The sequence below is a fragment of the Platichthys flesus genome, chromosome 21 (genome assembly GCF_949316205.1).
Source record: "Platichthys flesus chromosome 21, fPlaFle2.1, whole genome shotgun sequence".
NCBI classification, from domain to species: domain Eukaryota; kingdom Metazoa; phylum Chordata; class Actinopteri; order Pleuronectiformes; family Pleuronectidae; genus Platichthys; species Platichthys flesus.
This window is the reverse complement of record NC_084965.1, coordinates 12,157,125-12,172,994: the sequence shown is the minus strand read 5'-3', so window position 1 is coordinate 12,172,994 and position 15,870 is coordinate 12,157,125. Positions and strand designations below refer to the sequence as shown.

The window sequence follows — 15,870 nt, the reverse complement described above, 5'->3', positions numbered from 1 at the left end:
GAAGGCCACTGCTGCCCACTGTGGGTGGGTGGCTTGTGTGGACCTTGACATGGCCAGCAGCTAAAAATAGCCAAAGAGAATAAACAGGCTGCTGCCACGGTGTGTTTCCTCCCTCTTATTGACAAAAACACACACAAAAACACACACACCCACACACACAGGCGTGCACAGGCGCAGCCATGTGCACATTAACACACACACGTTTGTTAATAATATATCATGGCGCCCTTACAGAGTCTTCAAACTCATACTTGGTGGCCTCACGCCGAGCCAGTCATGAACCCTCCACAACCGAATAATAAATGACGCCTTTGAAAATTACATTATATCCGGGCTCTGAAAATATCAGGGAGCAGGCGGAAGAGAAAAAGTGAGAGAGGACGTGTGGATACATTTTGTAAATCTTGCCTGCCCATGCAGTCTTTTTTTTGTTTTTCTTTACAAACATTCAACTTGTTGCAGGTTGCTATTAATAGAAATGTGTTGCACATTGATTGAATGCTTATTATTGTAATTTAAGTGAATGTGACTCTTGCCCTCCTCCTGCAGGAGTGCGCACTAAATTACAGCCCTCCACATTTCTTTCTCCCCTCTATCTCTTCAACAGCTCCCACAGATTCATTTCACATGCGAGACAAAATAACTCAATAACATAAATGTCCTCCACCTTTGCGAAAAGAAGAACATGTTTATGAGGGTCTTTATCACGCACTGCGGTGCTTTACGAACCTCACACAGCAGCATATTCTTTATTTAAGCGAATGCATCCAGATGATTAGATGAAAAGCTCGAGATGATCTGCACACTGCTCCTCAGTGTACCTTTCTAATGAGTGCGTTATAAAGAAATCATGACGTGTCTCTCTCTTATGAGCTGACAGCACAGAAGAGTTGCTCTTGGGGCACAAGTGTGTCCGTGGTGTCGTTTGGACGATGGTGTGGACGCAGTTTATGATAAATCGGAAACGGGAATCACCAGCAGGCGGGGAAGGACTCGGGGACGAGCCAAATGCAGTGTAGTCGGTCCACTCTTTTTTTTCACGTCGTGGGAGTGATGAGAAGACGCCCACAAAGGTAAAACCTGTGGGAGCGATGGGCTCCTGACCTTTGAGTTCTCCATTCCTTACTCTCCTTTTTCCCCCCACGTGCAGAATAACCTGAATAAACATCTGCGTCTGGCGTTCAGTCCTCATTATCACATCACATTATCCCCGTCAGACTGTGTTCTACATTCTGATAGAAACAGACAGCGGAGGTTAATTGACCAAACGGGGGATTCGACTGCTGTCACAGAGCGCGGCCACGCCAGCCCTGCAGAGCCTCCCCGGCTGCGTGCACGGCCCAAAGTGTTTCTCCGGCATGATGCTACAATTTGAGTCGCCATGGCAACAGCCCACACAAGCACACATGCCCACATTGTACATAGGAATTAAAAAAGAAAAAGAAGAAACATGCATGACCTCATCTCTGCGAACAACCTTGAGGGGGGAAAGAAAAACATTTTTTTTAGCCTTAATAACCTGCAGAGCATCAACACATTTCTTCATGGTGAGTTAGTAATTACAGATATGAAGCTGGTAACTAGAGTCATTCCGCCCACACGGTTGGATGCGGGCTGACTGCAACTCCCCAGTGAACACATGCATGCAGGTGGTGTTGGTATAGAGCTGGAAGCAGCTACCGCACTAAGTATTACATTACTCCACACCACACCTCACTGCAGCGTGCAATCCTGCTCTGCTGATCATTTTCTACCGACGCCGTGGCTTTCCCTCACACGTCCTGACTCAAAAGACACATGATTGATCATATTTAATGAAAAGGGAGACACACGTCAATCACCTTTAATCTTTCCTCTGTACCTTGAGTAATTAACAACTGCAGCATCAGCAGTTTTGCCGGCACTCAACTCGAGGTCAGGGAGATGCTTCCCTACTTTGGGCCTGAGCGCTGCCAAATTAATGTGAGCATGGTGTCACGGGTTCAAGGAGGAAAATTCAATCTGCAAACTGTACATCAGGGGTAAATATTGTGTTGTTGGAAGAGTAAGAATAAAAAACAACCTAAGTGAATATTTGCACCATAACTGCATATTTTCCACAAGACTCCTCTAACCCTCTCATACTCAAATCCCATTCCCACAGCGGCAGCACCACTGTTCTCGACAGCCGGAGTGGCAAAGTCCCATTCAAATAATGAATTTGATCTATATGCGACTGCTAGGAATACGGGACGCAGTGGGAATGTCAATATATATAAGAATATATCCGCAGATCTACATGTGACATCGAGACAGCAGCGCTAAAACCTTTGACCTTCAAATAACAGTTTCCAATCGGTTAAGACCCAGACTTCGTGCACACAAAGACCCCGTTTAGTCAATGCAGCATTATTGATCACTTGTCACTGGAAGTAAGGAACATGGCAGGGAAATCAATTACACATATGCACTGTATAATCAAATTTCTGCAAAAGCGCTGGGCTAAGGGGAAATGGTGAACTGACATATAAGCTCCACACTACTCATATGAACTGAGAGTGAGGGAAAGGGGGAGAAGGGAGAGACCGATCCGGTGGAGTAGGTAACGATCTGAGGGATAATAAGGGATACATTATTTAATATCTCTATTTATTCACTTAAAACCAGGGAGCAGGGAGATCATTATATATTGATAGCTAATAGAGAAGATGGGTTTTTTTCTTACGTGGAGGAGGCATAAGGTGTATCTGCCTGGGGTCGTCACGGACCTACTGCCGATTGCTGTCTAAAGTGGTCAAGAAAGAGAGGGTCAGGCCATATTATTGTCATCTGCGGATCAGATTACTTGCTGGAGGGGTGAAATGGAGCATCCCACATGGTTGTTGCATTTTAGGGTCTGGGCTGTTTTGCATGGTCGTCGACATTGGTAGTGTGTCAGAATGAGAGGAGGGGATGGATGTTGTGTTTACGTCCTAAAAAGAGGAAGGGAAATTTAGTTTTCATTCAGTTTTAGAGGAGATCTGTTGCCAGGGGCTGATCCAGTGATTAAGTGAGGGGGGCACTGGCCCCAGCTGGAAACTGGCATGCCCCTGTTCTGTCAGTAGTCTTTAAAAAAAAACAAACAAGAAAACATAGTCACACAGTAACAGCATATTTATCTTGTAAGCTTTTTATTTTCTTGGCTTTTTTGAAGTCAACAATGTGCATTGTCAGTGTTTCTAATTTTCTCAAAGCTGTAGAAATAACAATAAACCAGGAATTACTTAAATGTGCTGAATCAGGAATTGTGCATGGTTTGGCCCGTATGTGTACATTATGCCCCCCCCCCCCCCCCCCTTCAAACACATCCTATATACGCCCCTGTTCTTTGCAGTGCTGCAGAGAGTTTATTCTGCAATTATAGTCACTGTGTAAATCTTTATAGTCATTTCACTAAATAGAGTGCACCTGATTCCATTAGACACTTCAAACCGAGCCATTGAGACAGGACGGAATCATGGGAGACTATGATTTGATTTTTCAGATATGAAATAAAGGTTATAATGTGTGTGTGTTACACTGTTACAGCAGTTAGTATACCCGAAACCGTACGAATCAATCATGAAGTCCATGCTGCTCCATCTCGCACAGCTCGGGAATCAAAGAGCTGTGATCGCGTTTGCGCTTATATAAAAACAACCTGCTGCCAAGTTGCATGAATGTTTTCACCTCTGGGCTGTGGTGCAGCCCTCGTGCCCCCGCTGCCTGCTCCTCCTCAGCGAGTGTGCAGCGGGACAGTCCTCTCCGCAGTTCGCTTATCCCGTTCCCTCCCGTTGGCTTTTTACGCGCACGACGTCTGCAGCCACAGTGATTCCGTGGAGCCCGTCTCCTCCGCACGCTCCCAGCTTTCATTTGGATGAGGACTCTTTCCACAGTGTCCCGATGGCGAAACCAAAACGCCGCCTCTGTGTCCGCAGCCGCTGAGGAACTCGTTTGTCTCTTTATCAGTCTTTCTTCTGTCCTCGCCTCGACTCGTTTTCAACAGAATGCGGGACGCGCGGTCTTTGCGCAGCGTCCGCGGAGTGCTCTGCCCGGCCGTGGCCGCTTGACGAGAGGGGGATCCCGGCTCCCTTTTCATCCGCGGCTCCTGTAGGACCGAGAGGAGTTTTGCATGCAAAAGGTGGCTTATCCCTGCAAGGTGAGCCTCGCTTCAATTCTCTTAGCGTTGCATTTGACATTCTAACATCTACTTTTAAACAGAGTCGAGAGGAAATTCTGCGCGTTGCCAGCACAAATTGGACGTAGACTGATTTAGGTGCACGAATATAAAGGCATCAGAGAATCACTGTGCACAAGAGGCGTTGTAGCGTAACAGGTATGAGTGTATTCAACTGCAGAACAAGTAGTTTCTCCCTTAACATCCATATCTATTCCTATTTGTCCATTTGGAATAATAACATGGTACAGTTGTGGTCCAAGCATCTAGGCAGTGGCGAATGTAAACTGTTGCATTTAGGAGCAACCTCTTGGTGGATTCTCGACACTGAAATGATGCCTTTACTCTGAATTAAGATAATTATTTTCTTAAATTAACCTACAAAAGACTTGCAACTCAATTTTCTTTGTTGCCTACATCCAAATGTAAAGGATGTTTAAATTCTCTGTGTAGGATTATACATTTTTGAGAGCAGCTTTTTTCACACAAACACACTCAGGAAATGTGACATAATAGTAATTAAAGGCATGTGGTAATGGGGGCTTCGACAATAAGACCCCGGGACCTGCTGTCAGGTGCCTCCTCCATCCGAAGTAATAATGCATGAGTGAATTTCGAGACTCCTTCCGTCCCACTTGTGTCCTGACCCTACCCCGGGCTCCACAGTGTGACCGATGGTGCACCAACAGGGGCTCATCTCCTCGCCACAGCCACAACAGTGCCAGTGTAAAAAGCAGAGCAGCCATATTGACTGTTAAAACAAAGTCATTGATTCTGTCTAACACCTCCGTGGGAACGTGATGACAGGATCAATGAGGCTGTGCTATTTCTGACTGACAACATGAGTTAACAAGTGCGGAGTTGATTTATTGTTCAATTTTGTAAATGTGCACGGGCATTATACTGTGATTTACTGTATCCCCCATATTGATACTGAAATTGACTCATGTGTCATCACTCCTTTTGTCATGTCACAAACTATCCTTTTTCCCTCCTCAGCCATGGAGGGACTTGCCTAAAGAGGGTCCAACATAATTTAAAAACATTTTGGACTTTGTTTTTGGTGTCACTGTAACAGCTCCCTCACGTCGAGTCTCTCCTCTCCACCACCATGGCTGAGAAGCTTGGACCCGCAGGGCTCAAGCCCACCAACGTCCGGAACAGTCCCTCGCTGCCCCCAGAGCCCATCGACATAATCCGCACCAAAGCCCGCTCGCGCAGAGTCCGCCTTAACGTCGGGGGTCTCAACCACGAGGTGCTGTGGCGGACCCTAGACCGACTACCCAGGACCCGGCTCGGCAAGCTCCGGGACTGCAACACCCACGAGTCCCTGATGGAGGTCTGCGACGACTACAGCCTGAACGAGAACGAGTACTTCTTCGACCGGCACCCGGGGGCATTCACATCCATTCTGAACTTTTACCGCACGGGCAAGTTGCACATGATGGAGGAGATGTGCGCCCTCTCCTTCGGCCAGGAGTTGGACTACTGGGGGATAGACGAGATCTACCTGGAGTCCTGCTGCCAGGCCCGCTACCACCAGAAGAAGGAGCAGATGAACGAGGAGCTGCGGCGGGAGGCCGAGACAATGAGGGAGCGGGAGGGCGAGGGAGAGTTTGATAACACCTGCTGCCCGGACAAGAGGAAGAAGCTGTGGGATCTCCTGGAGAAGCCCGGCTCCTCGGTGGCTGCCAAGGTAGGGAACCGAATGTGGAAGTGTGATCACACCGCCCCCATCTCACGATTCCTGTTCACATGCAGAGATGAACACTTTGAATCACAGCACATTACATGCACAATAATTCGAGACCTGCTCCCACCATAATCAGGAGGAGTTCATTGATTTGGGTGACAGGCCTGCCCTGTTTTGTTCTCTCACCAGGAGCCTTCTTGTCCAATCTGTTTGTTTCCCGTCACTGGAAACAGGGACAGTTGTTAATGGGGAATTGAACTCGGAGAAATGTGCAGTGTTGGGGACGTAGCGGAGAAAAAGAAGCAGAGGACGGGGAGTGAGGCTGGAGGAAAGGATGCAAACATCGTTAAGTCGCATGTAAAGTTCTGCAGGTGAAAACACCAGGAGTGGAAACACTACACGGGCTAGATTTACACTACATTAGCGTTGACAAGATAATTGGTAGGTGAGTCAGCTTTGAGTGTGGCTTCCTCTGCTCAGATGAAGCGTGTCAGCGTCGAATCGGACCAGTCGGTGAGTTGTGACGTGACACATCTCTCGGAGGCAGAGAGAGTTGTCGCCTCTGGTGCCACATCGGTTGATTGGATGGGCGTCTTTACGGAAACGACAGGATGAATACAGTCTCTTTAGCTCTTTACTATTTTTACTTTGGCCATTTTTGATTTCTGAAGGCTGGGGGGAGGGGGGGGGGTAGTCATGAGTGTTTCTCCCTTCCCACGCGTACCACATGTTTCAGAGAGCTGCCGCCCCAGTCACATTTTCGTGATGAATCCTGCAGAAAGGACTCTGCGGCAATGTAAGGCACCCCCCCCACACACACACACACACACACACCCCGAAAACGTTTACATCTCCCCCCCCCACCACCACCACCAATGCATCCACCCCCTGCTCTGACTCAGTCCCTCAATTAGGTAGGTCAACCTTGATGAAATCCAATCACTGGTAATTTACGTTGGGTCTCCAGTATCCTGATCTCATCATCGGCCAGTGCCGGGCTGGGCTGGCCGGGATTATATTCCATGTCAGAGGATCATAAAAACAGGGTCCAGAGTGTGTGTGTGTGTGTGTGTGTGTGTGTGTGTGTGGAAGACCAAAGCCACAGCATCCCCTCTGTGTAAGAAATGCAGCTCCTGATCATGCTTTTGTTTGTGGTGTACTTGTTGTGAGCCCTTTCCCTTTGAATCAAAGGATGTCTCCCTGGTCAAAACATTTTAGAAATCCTGATATATTTAACGCTATTATCCTGGTGTCTTGCGCTAAATTTAGAGCTCAGTATTATGCTTTTAAAAATATAGCAAAAAATACACAAATCAAGCTGAATACATAGATCCAGGTACAGGACAGGTACAGGACTATCTTGTTTTCCGTGAACAAACTGCTGATCTGTGATTGACAGGGGTCTCGTCTCATCTTAATAATTGTTTCCAGCCTCAATTGAGAAGCCTCGTATGAATCATTTTTAAAGGAGGCTGCCAATATGTAATCTAAGGCAAATCAGGTGATGGGAGCCAGGTAATTTGATGCGCTGTGTGATATTCAAAGTGATTTACCTTCTCGTTACGGGCCCCACATTCTCTCCAGACACATCCCCGTACTGCTGACCTGTTCACTATCGTGCGGGGGAAAGCCTGTGGAACCTTTAAAGGGAAATCCCACTCTAATTCAAAATTGCGTTTACATTCCGCTGAGTGCTCTGCTAGGAGGACTTTAACATGACTCTAATGGCTCGGCCCTGTGTGCGCACTACAGCTGAAAGTACATTTGGAAATACACTGCAGTGTCCGCTCGACTGTCAGATGGCAGCTCCCCGGGGTCGGGGAAGCCTTTTATGGGGCCTGCACCGTGCAGCCAGAACCCCTTAAAGCTACTGACCGAGGAAATGTCATTACCAGGCTGGTACACAACTGAGCGCAAAGCAACCTGAGCCTTTTTTCTCCAAATGCAATCACAGATTATGGCATATAAATATTCTCTCTCATTTTCTGTCTCTTTCTCTTTCACTCCCTTTTCTTTTTTCTTCTCTTAATCTAATATTAGCACCCGATGTGTTGCTTTATGGCACTTGTGTTCCTCTGTGGCCTTAAACAAAGGTTAAGCATGAGAGAACTGACCTTTTCAACTGCGTCTATCAAGCCAGAATTACAACCATCATGCTTTTGAAGAGTGGGAAAGAAAAAATGACTGTGGAGCCAACCACGTTCCACAATCGTTTGTTTGGTGCAAAGTTGGGTGAGGGGTGTTTGGAGCGACCCATAAGTGAGGGAGGAGAGGTGGTGGAAAGTGTACTGACAGAGCAAAAGCCCAGAGAGAGGGTGATGTAAGCGGTGCAGTCATGTAAATAAGTCACGCCTCCGGATGCTGAGCTGGATCTTTGCAAACCTTTACCGATGAATAATAAATGAAATGGTCAAAACATAAAAGGACACGGGCTAATGCATTGGCCTCTCTGCGTTTAGGTTGTGTAAGGAGGAGGAGGAGGAGGAGGAGGAGGAGGAGGAGGAGGAGGAGGAGGAGGAGAGTTATTTTGTTCCCTGTTCTATCTGCTGCTTGTCTTGTCACAGGTCCTGAAGGTGTTTTGGGGAAGTTTCTATTGAAATTTGAGTCGCGGCAGAGTTTGAAGAGCAAAGCCACATAAACAAAAAATCATAATCCTTCCGATTCTGTTTATCCTGCATGGCGGTACATTTCTATTCTGTCTGAGTGTCAGCTCACAGCCAGGAGGTATAATGTGCTACTAAATTATACAAGAACTGAGAGGCCATCATGTCCAGAGAAGCTGTAATTTCTATTAATCCAGCAGAACGTGTCATCCTTGATATTGAGCCAGAAGGATTTGTGCTGCCCTGACCCTCCTTTGTTTACAATGAGTCACGGTTGTAGTTGTACAGCCAATACACTTAGCATGAGCTCATATAAGGAAGCCATATCCAAATTACTGGACTGTTGCTTTGTATCTCCACGTGTAAATGTATAACCAATGCATATCACCAGTCCCGCGACGGCCGATCTTGCAGCTTGTAACTTGTGAACGTAGCTTGGAGAACACCTTCTTATGATTTATCACTGGAATTGTGTTTTTTGGTCCGCATGATGTGCGACGTTATGCAGGAGGTATGCAGTAAATATCAGGACCTCACCAAGTGTTACTCCACAGCAGTGATTTAGTGAGAGCTTCAACTATAACATATGATGTCCCTGGTATCATATATCATTGATATGAGTTGTTCCGTGCAGGAATACAGTGCTTGGCTTTAATATATGTGTAGAATATTTTGCAGGAGCAGCATCTTTTTTATTTTGATTTGTGCTCACACAGAGCTCCTAGATAAGCTTTTCGGAAAAATAACTGTGTAATATGAAATATTAAAGCTGTAATACACTGGTCACTGCAAGGCTGAAATTATTCAATTTTCTGGACGTCAGCCCTCGGTCATTCTGGGTAAATAACGGCTGTGGATTCTGGGCATTTTCAAAAGATCGACGTTTCTACTTGCCAGACAAATTCAAGGTGGACTTTTCTGTCTCCCTCCTTCCCCCCTACACCGGCCAGGTCCATCCCCGTGCCTTGCTCTTAATGTGGATGTGCACCATTACTCTCTCCTTTATCTAATGAGCTGGTCGAGCTAGTTGGAATGCTAAGCAGTGGGCCTGCATGGGCGCATGCTGGTGCTGTTTGGTCCTCCCACGCTTGGAAGCAGCCAGAGTCAGTCCACCACAGACACTGATGATGATGATGGTGATGAAGCTGTAGAATCACAGGGTATCAGAGCAGACAAACACTAATATGCTGACTATTGACCTTATTCCGAATAAGACTTTTAATTTCTATTATGATGTTGACAAGTGAATCAGAAGAATATTCCATTCATATTTCTGTTTACATTTTACAGAGCATAGTCGTTGCGCCATTTCAACCGAAGTTATCCGGACAGTTTTTAAACTCCAACATGAAATATGAAAAAACAGCCATATATGGGTACCACAAAATGCTGGCAAAACGTGATTGGAAGTTATAATGCAATTAAAAGTTATACATGTCTCCACACATCCCTATTTGATTATTGCTCATTCACACAACATAGCCTTCTTCGGGTTAAGATAATCAGAAAATGCTGCTTTCATAGCAGTGTCTTACTCAGACTATTGGCTTTGTCAGGTTAACATTGGAATATATTGTGTTAATGTAAAATGACTCATTGTTGTCATGATCATCTGTCTGGATGAGCTGCACACTGTTGATTCATTGTTGTTCCACCCACTGCTATGCTGCAACTACACCAGAGGAGGCACAGTCCTGCACGGGAACCGGAACCGCACAGAGAGGTTATTCTAATCGAATAGGTGACGGCGTCCTCCTTTTTGCATTCTTGGGAAAATATCTGTAAAGTGATGCAGCACCTGTGCACCTGCAGCTGTCAGTCAGTTTCCTCAGTAAGGACCTGCCAAGCCTGTGGCTATCAAATGCTAATACTTTTCGGCACTTCGGCATAACACATTTAATGTTATGACAGCTGGCCGTTTTTGTCTTTATGTAATCTGTTTCAATGTAATAGCAGTACGCTGTCTGTAGAGTTGTTGAGGGGGAGTGAACGGGTTAAGGGTGGTATGTGGTAGGCTTTCACAATAAAACAAATCATTAGGGCTTAATATAAGCTGATTTAGATAAAAAAAAAAAAATTACTGCACAATCATTTTATCTTAAAAGAAATTGCTCTCGCCCGCTGCCCGCCTGCATTAGTTCATGATTTTGTATAACTGTATATTTTAGCCGATACACATCCTGGTGCAGGGAGAGTCAAAGAAGAAGAGAGGAAGGGGATGGAGGAAATGAGAGAGAGGCCTTTAGTCAGCACTACGTCAAACGTCCTGTACAGTATCAAGCAGCACGTCCACTACCTTTTGCTTCATTATCATCCTTTCATCTCTGCATGAATTGTGGTTGGTCTTCAGGTGGTTAAATCAATGGGAACTGACATTTTATGGCAGAAATGTTCTCAGCTTGTTGGGCAAATGGATCGTTGTTACATTTTTGCTTATTTTGTAAAAAAAAAAAATCCTTTCCCACCGGCTGCTGTTCAAGGCTCCTGCAGACATGTGAAATCAGGTTTTTGTTGTTTGTGGCTTACGTCATTATTCAGACGCTAACTTTAAAATCAGACATTTCCCTCAACGCGACTCCTCTGTGCAAGAGGCAGAGCGGCTGATAGTACCTGCAACCTGTCGGAGTTATTGTTCCACTAAAGAATTGCTGTACTACATTATCTTATTTGACCTTTAGCAAGTTATCGGGATGTATTATAGGAGCGTAGTTTATCATTTAGGTAGTGCACACCTTCTCCCTTCCTGCTGCCTCCGAGTTACATAAGCCCTCCAGCAGACATCCAATCAGTACAGCCTAGCATTTAGGCAGCAGCACCTAAATCCTCTTTACCCCGCAATCATAATCAGATAAGAGAGAACCTCCCTAGATTATGGGCATGAGTTCTTATAGTGTCTGTGTTGGTGGAGAGAGGACCTAAAAATCTATGAAATAAAATAACTGAATAAAAATGAACTCAATTTAACTCCTTCACAATTAAATCTAGGAACAATTTCCTCTAAGAGCATCAACGTGCTGTTACCTGATACACCTCTTTTTGTTTTAATCCATCTGCCAACATCTCTGTTATTTTCATGTAAAGTGACTGATTTGATTTATATACAGTAAATATACTCATTGTAAAGTCTAATTTCATCTTATGTAAAACAAACTGCACCAGTTGGAATTTATAGTTGTATTTTACTATCACAGTCATAACAGCAGCGATGCACGTCACCAGGATTATGGTACAATCAAATTATTTACAAAGTCTAGGAAATTATTTCTTGCCGATCCTGACGTAGTGTTTGACCCGTTTATATCATTTTTTTTTGTGAGTTTACACTGATGCTGCCGATGCATTTCATTCCTGCTGATCATGTTGAAGGACCTACGTGTGCAAGACTAGAAATGCATGTGGCGAACAATAAACAAGGAGAACATCAAGTCAACAGTTCACCACACTAATGCTATTTTTATTTTTAATTGCTGTGAAAATTGCCCTCGCACTAGATGACCTCCGCCTGTTAAAAGGGCTGACGAGACCTCATTTGGGTTTTAAAGGAGAGATATCCCAGGGTCATATTTGTAAAGAGGAGGGAAGTTAGGACACTGCAGCCCTTTAATGGTCCAACTAAAACCTTTGTATCTGTTGAGTTTCACCTGCGGGCTTGAAAGGGAATAATTCAACTGAGGCGGAGGAGGAAGTAGCTGGAGACAAAGCAGCAGAAAGATACTGCCGCTGCTGACCATTAAAATTGATCCGTTGAAAACATGCTGTTGTACATTTTTAATTATTCAAGAAAATGCTCATTGATCATCGTGTCGCTTAATTGCAAAACACAAATGCACCCTCTTCTTTTTGCTTTGCTTTTTCAACAAATAACCGACGGCTGTTTTGCAGAGGAATGACAATGCTGCAGAAAATCACTGGACTGTCTCTGGGCTTATTGCGCTTGACCGTGCACATAGTGATACGCAAATTAAAGCCGCCATTAAGTGAAACCCCTGCACGGCAACACAACACTTTGTTATGTAGCTCAAGTAATGAAGCCCAGCGAGCACAACGGGCGAAGCATGATTCAGTGGAACTTCAGTGGAACAAGAAAAACTCACTTTAGCACAAGTCCAGTAGAAACGACATGGCCATTACAAGCCACGGCTAATGAGTGGCCAGATGGTGCGAGGGGCCTGATGGCTGGAGTCTCATCAGTAATTCCACTGTCATCCCCAGAACACACCCTCACATTCTCTGACAGACCTTATTTCAAATTATTTCGCCTACGGTTGCGAAACGAGGATTGTATATGGCATTGATTAATATGTCAACCAGCCTCTCAATTAATCAACTAGTGTGTGAAAGGGTTAGAAAATAGTTGAAAAATGCTGCTCACAATGTTTAAGACCCCACGCTGATGTCTTGAGATGGCTTGTTTTGTCAAACCAGCAGTAAAAAAGATCATTTCATTTACAACCAAATAAAACAAGGAAAGCACAAATCCTCAAGTTTTAAAAGCTAAAACTGGTGCAAACTAAAACTGCATGTTCTCCTCAGATCATTTGTACAGTTCAACCTGCATTTGGAGACAAGCTGTGAGCAAAACACTGATATGCCACAGTTTAAGCAACCTTAGCATAACATGGCCGGGATGTCTACGTGATTTTTTACTCTTGACGAGTCTGTAATCGGGTTCGTACAGAGTTGGTAGGATAGAGGGCAAGTAGCATAGTGTCAATTTAAAATGCTCAAATTTCTACTATCAGCAACTGTTTTTCTGCTACTGCTTATACCTGCTCTAGTCATGTGATCATAGTTAACATGAGAATATTGACCGCCGCTACTTGAAATGAGGATTATTAGTGTTCGTTTGCCTGTAGTTTCCTCTTTTCACTTTTGTCCTGTTTCCAACATCATGCCTGTTCGGCCTGCAAAAAACCCCGGGTGTAGTAAACTGGCACAAGGCCCGAGGGTCCAAGCACCAATCAAAGCCAGTCATAAATCCCACTGATGTTTGGGAGTGGCCGTGGACCAGTAGTGAGCGGCTGCCAGCCTGAGTGACACTCTGAGTAAGAGGCTAATGTGTTCCTTCCTCCGCCCGCTCCTCTCATCTCCTCCCTGTCCTCCTCCTCCTCGTTGCCTCTGCCGCTGCCTCCTGTGAGGTTTGCTCACCCTGTCGCTCGCTGTTTTTCTCGTCCCAGAAGGCATCAGAAAATAGGGCCAGATGGAGAGAGGACAGTGGCGGCTGGAGAGTCATCGTTCTAAACGCTGCAAACACCGGGTCTCTATTACGTGCCTCAGTGATCCCCCTACACACACACACAAACACAAACACACACACACCCACACACACTGGGTAGTCACAGTTAACACTCAGTCTTCCACATCTCTGCACATCCACACAATGATACACACATTATGCACTCAATAACAGCACACAAACAAACGTGCTCATAAGCAGCACTCGCTCACACACACACACACACACACACACACACACACACACACACACACACACCTCTTTATCTGCAAACCTTTGAGTACTGCTGAGCCAGCTTTCTGTGGGTGCCACAACACAGTCAGTGCCACGCTGTTGTCTCACTCTCTCCATGCCATCTCTTTTTCAATATCCTTCACCCCCTTCCTCTATTCCCACCGCAGCTGCTTTCCTGCCCTCACGTTTTCCTTTTTATCACCACCACTATACAATCCAGTCATTTCCTCTTATAACTTATACTTCCTGCGCCCCGCTCGTCTCGCCGCTCTGTTTTCCCCGTCCCCTACACATTTCTGTCTTAAAGCCGAAAGCTGAGTTGTGATCCCGCCCGACCTTCCATCTTGGGAGCGGTGACTTGTAAGTGCATTGGTATGCATTGCAGCGTTTTCACATTTGGCCCTTTATCCATCATATTTGTGATTTAGCAACAGCTCAGCTCAGAGGTGCTCTGCTGCTTTATTATACAAAGAAAGCGTGAGTGGTTTTGTGCGTTAAACACTGTAAATGCACAAACAATCCAGACACCTTGAGAAATTACGATTGGAGAAAACCAAATGGAAAAAAAAGGGATATTCCTTGGATTCCTGCCAGTCGTCTCTGCCCAGGAAAAACCCTCTGATAAGCTCTTGAAAGTAAAAAACATCAGCGTGTCATCAACTTCATTTGACTTGTTTCCTCTGAAATCCTGTTTGCGTAGTTTCCATGGTGACCGTGGTGTGCCATGGTGACTTATTGACACCCAGGGAGCAATTCATCTCTATACCGGCTGTGTGAGATGCAGAGCAGCTGGCACCTCAGCCCCCACAACCACGGCCTAATGCAAATGTAAGGAAAATGCTGGAGCTCTACCGTGTTGCATGAGTTCTCACTCATTTCAGCCCATGCCCTCAGATTGCATGCTTCTTGCCTGTGTTCTCCGCCCCCTGGTGAAGTGTCTCTGGTAATTTTTTTGTCACACATGCCTGAATGCTTCTCAACTGCACTGCAACAACCTCCAAATGTGCAGCGGGGTGTGCAGAACGAGTCCACGCAGGCATGCACAGCGCACCCGCTGCTGGGATATGATTAGTTGTAAAATACCTTTCACTTTAATTGCAGCAAAAAGCACTAATCTGTGCCTCTCTGTTTGAGACCATCCGGAAAAAAGGAGAGCTGCAGGAAAGTTGGGTTTGGGTTCATGTGAAGGAAAGAGGAATTGAGGCGTCTCTGTTTTTCTTGAGGCTCAGCCCTCCAGGTCAATCCGAGTCTCAGGAGCGTCAGCAGCAGCACGGGGACTTGGCTCGCAGCTTATTAATTAAAACCTCTGCTCTATGAAGGAGCCTCTGAGGACATGAAAGAGAAAAGAGACGGATAGGGCAGATCAGTGGGAGGTTGAAAGCGGGGTTGATACCCACTTGTTAGCCATTGCCTCATGGACACAGGATGACTGGGGTCGAGGCGAGAGGGGAAGCAAGGACAATTTCCTGCTCATCACCTCCCCCTCATCCTCCTCCTCATCCTTTTTCCTGTCTCTTTTCCTATTTCCCCTCCTCTGTTGGACCGCTTCCATTTTCATTCGCTGTCTTCCATCATGTGCTGTTGGTGTCACTGTGGGCTCCGCTGCCAGCTGTTTGCTGTCTCCCAGCACAGCAGCAAGTGACAGAAAAAATGATCATATCTCCTGCTCTTGCTATTGTGTGTGGCCCTCCCGCGTCTTCTGCTGAGCCACAGGAGTTCCCCTCGTTGCTGACCACAGTAACTTTTATGCCTTAATGCGCCCTAAATTGCATTTTTCATATGTCTGGGAAGCTTTCTATAAAAAAGGTCATTTGAAATAGATTTTCTTTCATTTGAATTTAAAGGGACAATATTTAACAATTTATTACCGTGATAGGATTATATTTCTGGGAGGTTTTTTTTCTCTTGAGAACGTGTCACTGACGGTATT

At 45.6% G+C, this 15,870-nt stretch overlaps 1 protein-coding gene across 1 annotated transcript in view; it reads left to right on the top strand.

Moving 5' to 3' along the window:
- Nucleotides 1–5,285: 5,285 nt before the first annotated feature.
- The window catches only part of kcnb2b (potassium voltage-gated channel subfamily B member 2b), a 76,242-nt gene continuing 65,657 nt past the window's right edge, over nucleotides 5,286–15,870 (top strand). Inside the window, exon 1 of the mRNA XM_062379730.1 lies at nucleotides 5,286–5,870. Coding sequence (XP_062235714.1) covers nucleotides 5,286–5,870 — 585 coding nt within the window. The remainder of the gene's footprint in view (nucleotides 5,871–15,870) is intronic.